The sequence below is a fragment of the Prionailurus viverrinus genome, chromosome A1 (assembly GCF_022837055.1).
Source record: "Prionailurus viverrinus isolate Anna chromosome A1, UM_Priviv_1.0, whole genome shotgun sequence".
Classification (NCBI taxonomy): domain Eukaryota; kingdom Metazoa; phylum Chordata; class Mammalia; order Carnivora; family Felidae; genus Prionailurus; species Prionailurus viverrinus.
The window spans coordinates 210,959,111-210,971,262 of NC_062561.1; the positions used below are offsets into that span (position 1 = coordinate 210,959,111).

Here is a 12,152-nt window from a genome sequence, read left to right on the forward strand (position 1 = left end):
ATGGATTCAGTTTCACCGTTCAGCTCCGGACTCCTCGGGCTAGTCTCCAGAGATACTGTTCGTCAATATGTTTTCTAAAGACACCGAGTGGCAGTGTTCACTGTCCACAGAGAGAGTGCTTCTTTGAGGTTTCTGCCTCGTTTCTGCTGTGGAGTTTCTCCTTGATGTATCATGGGTCTTTTACCTTTGAAAGCATTCACTGTCCACAATGGGGCAGGAACACCCAAACTTGAAAAGCTTTTTTGCACATGCTTAGTTTCACAGCATTGTTTCCGTATTGTATTTTTATTTTAAGACTGGATATCCCGAACAAATCCTAGAGAAATGCAGTCTGATCTGAAGAGAAGGAAATTACAAAGCCATCCCTGGGTAAAGCAAGGTGAGAGAAAGCCAGTGATAGCTTCTCAGGTGTGTAGATACCCCAGGGGTAAAGGTTTATCCTTTTAAATGCAGGACTGTTCGCCTTAATTTCTTAATTTTGGTGGTGATTTTGTCATTCTTTTTAGATGGCAATAATTATGTTCATTTGACAAGAGTATTGAAGTCTAGTTACCAGGTCAATTGTAGCAGAAGTGGAGGTGGGATTAGTTGGTGGCCACAGCCTTTGCTAATCTCTTTTCACAGCCTGACTACTTGAAGCAACAACTCAGCGCCCGTCTCCATTTGTTTCCGTCTGCTTTGGAGACACGGCCTGCCCTTGTGGTTATAATACTGCTTAACCACGTGTTGGTTTCTCTTTTTATTATCCTTCAGTCTTCAGTCTTTCTGTTTTGCTGGCTGTTTTCTTTTTCAACACAGTGTTCATCCAACTTTGCAGCTGGAACTTCTCCACAGTTCCATTCTCTCTGTGGCCTCTCCTCCCTGGACTCTCTTGTCCTACAGCTTACCACTGTTTTTAAAATTAAGAGATGGCCAGAATTCATTTTCCTTCTGTCACAATGACAGGGCAGGAATTGTTAGAACCGTATCCAGACCTTGTGATTCAAATATTAGGTAAAATGTGACTGCCTTAGATGTGATGATAAAAGTCAGAATAAACCAACAAACTTATAAATGAATCGGTCCCATCGTAACTTTGTCCTTTTCCCTTAAAAGGTTCTAGTGCTCCGTGTGGGAGTCTGCAGTGTACGAAAAAACACATCAGTGCTGAGCTTTCACCTCGATCAAAGCAGGTACGTATAGAGTATGAGAGAGAGACCGTGGTGAGCCCCTGGACAACTGTTCACGAGAGTCCTGCTTCCCTTCTACAGGTAAGCATTGTTCCAGATTTCAATTTTTCTGGTGATTTCCCTGTGTTCCCTAGTTCCGTCTGTTTTGTTTTGCGGGATGTAGAGATACTGCAAGATTGAAGGGGTAATTCAGAGCATCTACACCTTTGACTTAGGGCTCCAGCATTTATCAGAATTTTCCTTGATTTTGCATTTTCCTTTTAACTTAAAAGATAACAAAACTGTAAGAACAGATCATTGTACAACAAGTATAAAAACCCACTGTGTCCACTCTTCAGATCTGGTGCCAGCGTCTAGCTGTGTCAGGTGACGTTCAGGCCACTGTCGATCCCGTTGGGCTGGGCAACCCCTGTCCTGGGTTTGCTTCGCATTTCCTTCTCCAGTTGGTGCATGAGCGACTAGAGTCTTTGGAAAGCTTAGTTCACGTTCCGTTTACCTTTTCCTCAAGCTAAGACCACAGCTTACTACCTTTCTTAATTTGATAGGACTTGGCAGCAACCGAAGAAGAGCTAGAGCCTCCTTTCGGGGTGGGTGGCGTCGACAGTGTGTCTGGGAGCACTGGCAGCATCCTCAGCAGACTTGACTGGAACGCCATTGAAGACATGGTGGCCGGCGTGGACGACAAGAACCTGTCTCTCCACTGGGCCTTGGACCTGTAAGATCTGCGTATCATTGTGTTTCCCGGCAGAGACTAGCATCTCATTGGTGTAATTCTGAAAGATTGGAGTGTTTAAGGGAGAGAAGCAACGAAGGAAGCAGCATGAATATACCACCTGCAGCCATATCATTCCCTGGATTAGCCATTTCAAGAGGGAAAATAAACACTTCTCAATAATTTTGCCTTCATGGGGAAAGGGTTGTTTAACTATAGATACATGCTTTTGCATTTGGTATCTCTTTAGGCATACTTTTTACAATGATGAAAAAATGAAAAGGACCTGTCAAGCCAGTTTACATAATATTTAAGTTATTTCAATAAAAATCTTCTATATCACCTCCTCCTTTACTACCCCCCAAGTTTTGAGAAGCAACCTTATATGGATAAACCCGACGGAAAAAATTCTTTCGTTGTGGAGAAGAAAGTCACAATCTCGCCCTGAGACATAATGAGCTCCATTTTAAAACAGAGCCTTAAACTCACCTGTGCAGGCCTGGCCCAGGAGTGAAAAAGGAACCACTTTCCACCAATACTGGACTTCTAAATAAGCCAAGTTTCACGGAGGCCAGATCTGGCCTCTGCTCTGTAACCTGAAAAGCCTTGAAGAAACAGGGCTGGATGCTTTGAGTGGGAAACAGGATTCCCGACTCTAGAAAGCTCACGTTAACTTTATAAAAACTACGGTGCAGAGACGTGGGTAGTTTCTGGCGTTGCACCCAAATAATAATTTGGGAGATAATTTTTGTGAGAAGAAACTAAAAACCTTCACCCATTTGTCAATTTTTGGTGTAGTATCAAAGAATACTACTGTCTGAAAAAGCTATGAAATATACCTCCTTTTCCAACTACATTTGTGAGGCCAGATTTTTTTCGTATATACTTTGTCCAGAACAACATGCTGGAACAGGTTGAATGCAGAAGCAGGTACGGGAATTCAGCTGTCTTCCATTAAGCCAAACATTAAAGACATTTGTAAAACTATGAAACTGCTACTCTGCTCATCAAGTTTTGATTTGGAAAATATCTTTTGTAAATGTGTCTTATAAACATTGGGTCATTGTAATTAAAAATGTTTAAACATTTCTCTGTTTTCATTTTTAACATGATAAATGTTAACAGATACACCCACATAAAAAAAAGCTCTTTAGGACCCTCGATTTTTATAAGGCGAACACAAAGTTTGAGAACTGTTTTAGAGCTATGTGTGAACTCTTAACAACTTGACATTTCACACCACTTCAGAAATAAAGGGGTTTTACAACAGTATAATCCCTTTTACCTCCCTGCTCCTGTTCTGATTTAAACATTTAGTTGTCTTATCATTTCCAGTGCTTTTTCATTTCTTCCTGTAGATCCACATCTCTGTCTAGTATTATTTCCCTTCAGCCTGAAGATCATTGGATTTCGTATAGTGCAGATCTTGGCAATTAATTCTCTCAGGCTTCATTGACAGAACTATATCTTACCCTCGTTATTGAAGGGTATTTTCTGTAGCCCTTATTCTAGGGTAAGATTTTTACTTCTAGGCTGGATGTCTGGAGTGTTAATGAGGTGTTAGCAGGGTCTCGCTGCTCTGGCTGGGCAGAGCCTCCCTCACCCCCCAGCCGTGCTCAGCCTCAGTGACCACCTTCTGGTGTGCCTCAGGGAGTCTTGTACTCAATACAGCAGCTCCGCCCCGTCTGCACACAGACTTTTGGGAATCATCTCTGTGCAGCCAGCTTCCTTCTCTCTGTTGCCCTGGCCTGCAGAAGCCAGCCACTGTTACCACCCTGACCTCTGCCTCTTCAGCATCGTAGGAGGACCACAAGTGTTCCGCTCGGACTCTAGTTCATTATGTTGAAGTCATCGGAACAATATCCTTAAGCAGACAGCTAGGCGTTCACGAGACTTACCTCAGGAGTTTCCCTTCTCTCCGGGATCACTGTTCTGTGTTGCCTATTTTCCAGTGTCTAAGAGCAGTTGCCTCACGTGTGTTCTGACTCACTTTATGGTTCAGTCAGGCAGACGAGTCAGGTAGTAGTTACTCTGTCCTAGGTGAGGTGGAAGTGTTCTCCTAGTGAACATCCACACAACCTGAAACTGGAGTGAACGAGGGCAGAGAGTATCAGCAGAGGACTGATATTCCTGGGCAGTCTCAACCTCTAGCTTGAGTCTCAACCTCTGGCTGCAGTACAAAAAACTGCAGTACAGTGGGGGCAACTGGGTGGCATATAACGGGGAAAACTATGGAGAACCAAAGAGAATTTCTAAGAAATGCAGCCATCAACATTAAAACCTGACAGGTTAAACAGCAGACACAGCTGAAGAGAGAGGTGGTAAACTGAAAGATGAATCTGTAAGGAAAGAAGGTGGCACTGGAGAGACACAGAATAATTCATGTTTCTCATCATTTTTGGAACACATGTAATCAGTGTTTCCATCATTATCCCTACCAAATTGAGTTCTTTTAACTAGGGTAACTAGGGTAACAGACCTCAGTGGATGAACTGGAGGATTAAGGGAGATCATGCACATGAAGTGTTAATACCATGCTTGGCATCATGTAAATTCTCTGTAACTGTTATTTTTATTGTTCTAGAGGGATCCGAAGCAGCCCCCCCCCCCCCCCCCCGGCTTCTCTAAGCCTCTGCTGTTTCAGCTGTAAGATGGGGATAATAGTTGCCCTACCAGTGCTGTTACAGAGAGCTAACAGAATGAATGTGAAAGTACCTTTTATTTTTTTATGTATTTAAAAAATTTTTTTTAACGTTTATTTTTGAAACAGAGAGAGACAGAGCATGAACGGGGGAGGGTCAGAGAGAGAGGGAGACACAGAATCCAAAGCAGGCTCCAGGCTCTGAGCTGTCAGCACAGAGCCCGATGCGGGACTCAATCTCACTCAATTTCACGGACCGTGAGATCATGACCTGAGTTGAAGTCGGACGCTTAACCGACCAAGCCACCCAGGCGCCCCTTATTTATGTATTTTTAAGAATTTTAAATCCAAGTTAGCATTTAGTGCAATGATTTCAGGAGTAGATTCATCCCCTGTATATAACACCCAGTACTCATCCCAACAAGTATCTTCCTTAATGCCCCTCACCCATTTAGCCCATCCCCCCACCCACAACCCTCAGTTTGTTCTCTGTTTACGAGTCTCTTATGTTTTGCCCGCCTCCTTGTTTTTATATTATTTTTGCTTCCCTTATGTTCATCTGTTTTGTATCTTTGTATCTTCACTCACATGAGTGAGGTCATATGATATTTGTCTTTCTCTGACTAATCTTGCTTAGCATAGTGAAAATACCTTTTAACGGTGAGGAGTAAGGAGTGGTGAGGAGTGAATGGTGGGTTAGACCTTCATTCTTAAGATCATTACCATCCCTTGTCTGGCTGATCAGAGCACAGCTAATTTGGAATCCCCAAACTTATGAGTCTGTGTGCTGCATGACCATGTGATAATAGCACCTTCCCGAGTACTTGTTTTTGTGTTCGGTACTGTGCTAAGCCCACAATATATATGTTCTCAATATTGTAACACATAGTTTGCTAGTGAGAAAACCGAGGCTTACACAGATGGGTTAGGAATTTTCCTAGGGCTAAAGAGTAAGTGGTGAACTAGGATTCCGAACAAAGCTAACCCCACAGCCTATTCTCTGAACTGCTGCACACACAGCCATACTCTTCACTCTGAAATCGGTATCTGAAAATTTTTTTAAAGTCTGTCTATTTTGAGAGAGCGAGCGAGCAAGCAAGCGAGCGAGCAAGCAAGTGAGCGCAGGGGAGGGGCAGAGAGGGGGAGACAGACAGAATCCCAAGCAGGCTCCACAGTGCAGAGCCTAAGGCAGGGCTCAAACCCACGAACCACAAGATCATGACCTGAGCCCAAACCAAGAGTCAGACAATTAACCAACTGAGCCACCCAGGTGCCCTGTATTTGAAGTTTCTAAGAGTGTCTTATGACTTAAGAAAATTTTTAAGTTTATTTTGAGAGTGCGAACTTGAGCGGGGGAGGGGTAGAGAGAGAGAGAGAGACGACGCGAAGCCTGACATGGGGCTCGAACTCACGACCTATGAGATCATGACCTGAACCCAAATCACGAGTAGGACGCTTAACTGACTGAGCCACCCAGGCACCCCGTGTCTTATGATTTTTAAAAATTTAAGTTCGAGAACCTTATTCGTGGGGCACCTGGGTGGTTCAGTCCATTAAGCATCCGACTTTGTCTCAGGTCATGATCAGGTCACGGTTCACGAGTTCAAGCCCCGCATCGGGCTCTATACTGACAGCTCAGAGCCTGGAGCCCGCTTCAGATTCTGTTTCCCCCTCTCTCTCTGCCCCTCCCCTGATCGTACTCTGTCTCTCCCTCTCTCTCAAAACTAAATAAGATCTTTTAAAAAAATTTTTTTTAAAAGAACTTTATTCTTGAAGTGCCTGGGTGGCTCGGTCGGCTAGGCATCTGACTCTTGATCTCAGCTCCAGGTCTTGACCTCAGGGTCGGGTCCCACGTTGGGCTCCCCGCTAGGTGCGAAGCCTACTTAAAAAAAGAACTTTACTTCCCATTACCTTTGTGGAAGGTAACTGGAGACAGCACAGGCTTTCTTACTGCCACTTTGGCTCCATCGCCTTTATTCTGTGTGGTAAAAGTAGCAGTTCCTAGAAAAACAGGCAAACTTCTTTAACCTTCTGTATACATATCGTATTAGAAATTCTTTGAGGACAGAAACCTGTGACTAAGAGGACCCGATACACGGTAGTCGATTTGAACTAAGAAAGCAAAACAGAAGTGCAGAGGAAGGAAAGGAAAACTCTGCTTTGAAACTTGGGACCCTCACAGCACAACCATGGTCCTTTTTCAAAACGGCAAATGTGCCTGGACACCCTCTCTGACAACTGGAAGAGCCAGGCACATAAGCCTCTTAGCAGTAAACACCTTGACGGATGCCAAGTTACACTGTATGGAAAGAACGATCAAGAATGATAAGAAAGTTCTAGGGTTAAGAACACCATTTACTATTTATAGTATGCAAAGTACTTTCCATATCTTTTCAAAATACTTACTTATCTATCTACTTTAGAGAGTAAGAGAGCACGAGCAGGGAGGAGCAGAGAGAGTGGGAGACACAGAATCCGAAGCAGGCTCCAGGCTCTGAGCTGTCAGCACAGAGCCCGACACGGGAACCCAAACCCACACACTGTGAGATCATGACCTGAGCCAAAATTGGACACTCGACTGACTGGGCCACCCAGGCGTCCCAAAATGCTTTCCTTATTATCTCAACACTTCTATAAGGTAGGTTGTAAATAACATATTTGAGGGCACAAAGTGAGCCGCAGAGCTGGGTTATGAATACAGGCCCGCATGATTCCACAGGCTAGAACTCTGCCTTTGATGCTTCTTAGTTACTTATCATACAGCCTTTATATTGCTTTGGATGAAACTAAACATAAAACAAGCAAAAAAAAAAAAGGCAGGGCGATCACTAAGGGTAGCAGTTTGCAATCAGAGCTGAAGATATTAGCCAGAAATTACACACTGCTTTACAAGACAGGTAACAGCACAAAGACTCACCAGTATCTTCAGAACAACTCTTCTTTCACAAAATGAGCTATAATGAATTTTAAAATCCTGATGAGCTCTCCCTCCCTATCTGTGCAATGACTGCACTTGCCCCACGTGGGCCCAGGTGACATGGGTCACTGACTAGGATAGGACCTGGGATCAGTTATGCATGGGTTTCTCCCACTGTCCCACAATATTGGGGTGTCTAAGCCTCTGAATGCGGCCAAGGGAAATGGCTGGGTTCTGGGTGTGGAAGAGGCCACATGTAGGCACGACCCGGAGAGAGAAGCCAGCTTGTTCACCAGCCCCTCAAGTTGCTTTGGTCTCTCACATTCTGGGGAAGCTAAGTGACAGGTGAGCTGGGGTAACAGCTGGTCATATACTGGTCTTCTCTGATATAAATACAGCAATACCCACCCACTGGTATTCCCGGACAGGAGTTTATAAAAAGCTATTTTTAGGCAGAAAAGCTAAATAGCCATTGTTTTCATTTATCCAAGTGTTCAATTATTTCATTTGTTCAGTGTGAGAGTACGAGATAAAGAAGAGAGTGTTGCTACCCTCAAAAAATATAGTCAAGCATAGGACATGAGTTTACAAGCAACTACAACATGAGACTGTTGCATGCACATGTGATTGAGGGGTCAGAGCACAAAAATAACCCAGTTACAATGGTAGCTAAAAGAGTTATCTCTAGGGGAGCGTGGGTGGCTCAGTTAAGCGTCCAACTCTTGATCTTGGCTCAGGTCATGATTTCACGGGGGATCGAGCCCCACGCCAGGCTCTGTGCCGAAAGCATGGAATTCTCCCTCCCTCTCCGCCCCTCCCCCACTCATGCTTTCCGTCTAAATAAACATTAAAAAGAACGCTGCAATATGATTATTTTGCCTAGTGTATCTTAACACAGAGGAATCATGCAAATGAATGTGTCAGACCCACTTCATGCCCTCCACACATAGATTAAAAGCATCAGTTTCTATATATAGATTTTAGACACTTACCATGCTTGGGAATACCTCCAGTCATCAGAAGTGTTCTCCAGTTTTTCAAAACTGAATCTTTGCTCACAGTTTTATTAGAAAAGGTTATACAGGGGCACCTGGGTGGCTCAGTCGGTTAAGCGTCTGACTTTGGCTCAGGTCATGATCTCATGGTCTGCGAGTTCGAGCCCCGCGTCGGGATCTGCGCTAATAGCTCAGCCTGGAGCCTGCTTCAGATTCTGTCTCCCTCTCTCTTTGCCCCTCCCCTGCTCACACTCTCTCTCTCTCTCTCTCTCTCAAAAATAAGTAAACATTAAAAAAAAATTTTTTTTAAAGGTTATACAGCATTTAGCATGGTGTATCACTAAACCAAAGTATTCTGGCTAAGTTTAGACTCTACCAGCAAAGAAAGCTCAAACAAGCTGCCAAGAATTTATATATATGTACCTGGATTTAAAACACTGACTTCAGACTTCCTTACTTTCTCACTTTAGCACTGTTTCCAGCCAGACTCTATACTCAATAAATGTTGGATGGACTAATCATAAGCCATTATTGCTTATACAATTTTCCATTTCTCAATAATTCAAATTATTACATACCATGCTTTGTGTCTTGCTTAGCTTTTGTCTAGAAATCAAATCTTGGATCTTGCTGAGGAAATACGAGAAAAAGGAAAATGCACTTGATAACTGCTCAGAAGTCACCCTGGGTAGCCCTCTAGAATTCCCACTTTCCTTTAAGCATTTTTTTATACCCTGAACATTCTTGTGTGTTCAGCATCTGGACTATGGCCCTATGTAATGAAGGAGACCCTGGTGGAAACTAATGCTTTCATTTCCATAAAAATACTAAATCTAGGTAATAAGGGAGAAGAAAAGAAATCCTTGTTAGGTAAGGTTGGTTTGTAAGTTGGGAATGAATGGCCCAGCCTGTTCCTATCTATATATGTGGGATTGGGGCAGAGATCTGTGACACAAGTTGCCTAGCTGAAGGGAAAATTTCTATATAGGATTTTAAAAAACAATGATACTGGGGCGCCTGGGTGGCGCAGTCGGTTAAGCATCCAACTTCAGCCAGGTCACGATCTTGCGGTCCGTGAGTTCGAGCCCCGCGTCGGGCTCTGGGCTGATGGCTCAGAGCCTGGAGCCTGTTTCCGATTCTGTGTCTCCCTCTCTCTCTGCCCTTCCCCCGTTCATGCTCTGTCTCTCTCTGTCCCAAAAATAAATAAACGTTGAAAAAAAAATTAAAAAAAAAACACAAAAAAACAATGATACTAATTTAAAAAGAAGTACTTAAAATGTATTCACACCCAGTAAATGTAAAAACAAGCTAATGAAAATAATGGCAGCATTAAGAATTTTAAAATGGTTTCTTGATAGTGTATTGCTAAATTATTTTTATTCCTTCTCTCTCAAGATCCAAGTGAAAGGATAATAAAGGAATTTTAAAATGTATAAGTTAATATGAAGAAAATGGGAGAAGAGATATTGCTGGGTGAGAGAAACAGCAATCAGTGTAAGAGGATGGAGGAAGCCATGGCATAATTTGTGCAAAAGAGGATACTGATAAACAGTGGACTTAAGACTCAGAACTGACAGGCACAAAAAGGGGAGAGAGAATCATGGTCGTTAAGTCTCATGTAGGACAGTTAAAGCTCCTCATCTCTGCAAAGAACTCCCAGTTGTTAGGTCCCAGGCCGGAGTCCAGCTTTGCATCTGATCACCTTAGAGCAGAGCTCAGCAAATCTGGCCTACTCTCTGGTTCCAGAAATAAAGTTTTACCGAAATGTACAATCTGCCCACCCATTTACACACTATCTATGCTGCTTTTGTTAGTCAGTGGCAGAGCTGAATACTTGCTACATAGACTTGTATAACTTGAAAGGACTAAAATACTTATTTTCTGGCCTTTGATAGAAAAAGTTCCACCAGATGAACTGAGTCAGCCAGGCACCCCTAAAAAAATGTTTTCTTTTCTTTCTTTTTTTTTTTTTTTAACAAATTGGAATGCTCAATGACAGAGGAAACCCTATTCCCACATTTCCATGATGTTATTTCTATTAAAGAGGATTTTTATTTCTGATTGGTGAAAGGCAAGAATTCTACATCAATTGATTCCCATGTTGTTGTTTTTAATGTTTATTTATCTTGAGGGAGGGGGGAAGGGGCAGAGAGAGAGGGAGAGAGAATCCCGAGCAGGCTCCTCCACAGTTGGTGCAGAGCCCCATGTGGGGCTTGATCCCAAGAACTGTGAGATCATGACCTGAGCTGAAATCAACAGTCGGAAGCTTCTATTGAGCCTCCGAGGCACCCCTGTTCTTGGTGCTTTTGAGCGAGGGGCAGCAATGACTCCTTCAGCAGGCTGAGCAGATTAAATATTTACTTTGCAGAATAGCCACACAGCAAGGCCTAGGTTAGGGGCAAATGGCAGCAAGCTTGGTTGTGGTTGCAGGTCCAGACTACAATAACAATATGTTCTCTACTCCAGCTCTACTGACAAGAAAGCTGTGTGTTTTACCTCCATCTTTTGGACTCCAGCTTATAATTCTAATCAGAACTTGAAGGAGTGAGGAATGTGATTTATCAGCCTCCTCAAATCTGAACATGACACATCATTGGCTGTGACTTGAGCTCAGGTTTCCAAATGGCAAGTGAGAAATCTCCTTTCTAATCTGATAGATATAGGGAGATATGCATTCATAAATAAGAACAAGTAATTGTATGAGAGGAACAATCAGAGAACAAGAAGAAACTCTGAAATATAAAATGTAGCCAAATAAAAAATTTCATGGAAGAGTTAAAAGACAGACCCAAAAGACCAGCCCCATCCCCAAAATGGGCAAAAACACCAACTGAGATCAGTCCAGAAGAGTTCCTGAATTAACAGAAACCACAGAGAAACTAAGAACCTAAGGGGCATGGCACCTGGCTGGCTCAGTCTGTAGTGTGTGTGACTCATGATCTCAGGGTTGTGGATTCAAGCCCCAGTTGGGCGTGGAGCCTCCTTAAAAAATTAAAGAAACTAACAGGGAAGAAACTATCAAGATTCTCCATAGTTAAGGACACAGATTCAATGATTAGAAGTCCATGTACTCTGCAAAATGATTTTTTTAAAGATTCCCATTAAGGAATCAAAGTGAAATTTTAAAATATGGGAAATACATAAAACATCCTAAAAGCTTCTAGAGCTGGAAAACACAGGTTGTCTACAAAGGAACAAAATCAGTATGGTAGCAGCCCTTTTAACAGCAACAGCACAGGCTAGATTTTAACTCAGAATTCTAGACCCAGCTATCACATCTGAGGTGAGAATAAAGACATTTTCAGACCTCTAATGACTTATCAAGTTTGTCCTTATGTGTCCATTCTTAGAAAGCCATGGCAATTTATGCTCAAACAAACTGAACATTTTTAGGCAAAAAGGAGGAAGGCATGGATTCCAGACATGGGTTCTGGATCCAACCGAAAGAGGGGTAGGAAAAGTCTGGTACAGCACCTTTGCAGCAGTCCTTGAAAATCAGTCCGTACTGGTGCGAAACGTTAGAGCAGCTCCAGGAAGGAGTTTCTGGATGGAGGAACGAGGGTGGGGGATGGGAGGGGGAGTGGGGAAGAGACTCAAACAGACCACTCTACAAGAATTACAGATTACTGGGGCACCTGGGTGGCTCAATCGGTTAAGCTTCTGACTTCGGCTCAGGTCATGATCTCTCGGTTTGTGAGTTCCTGCTCCGCGTTGGGCC

The 12,152-nt window shown here is 43.2% G+C and overlaps 1 protein-coding gene across 11 annotated transcripts in view; it reads left to right on the forward strand.

Moving 5' to 3' along the window:
- CPLANE1 (ciliogenesis and planar polarity effector complex subunit 1) overlaps window positions 1-2,969 on the forward strand; it is a 147,222-nt gene extending 144,253 nt beyond the window's left edge. For 8 of the 11 annotated variants that reach the window (XM_047861755.1, XM_047861783.1, XM_047861703.1 and 5 more), the window contains 3 exons: window positions 296-379; window positions 1,096-1,250; window positions 1,715-2,969. In XM_047861755.1, the coding sequence (XP_047717711.1) occupies window positions 296-379; window positions 1,096-1,250; window positions 1,715-1,888 (413 nt within the window). In that variant the 3' untranslated portion in view covers window positions 1,889-2,969. The remainder of the gene's footprint in view (window positions 1-295; window positions 380-1,095; window positions 1,251-1,714) is intronic. The other 3 variants (XM_047861745.1, XM_047861772.1, XM_047861793.1) reach the window with 1 other exon arrangement.
- The last annotated feature ends 9,183 nt before the right edge of the window (window positions 2,970-12,152 follow it).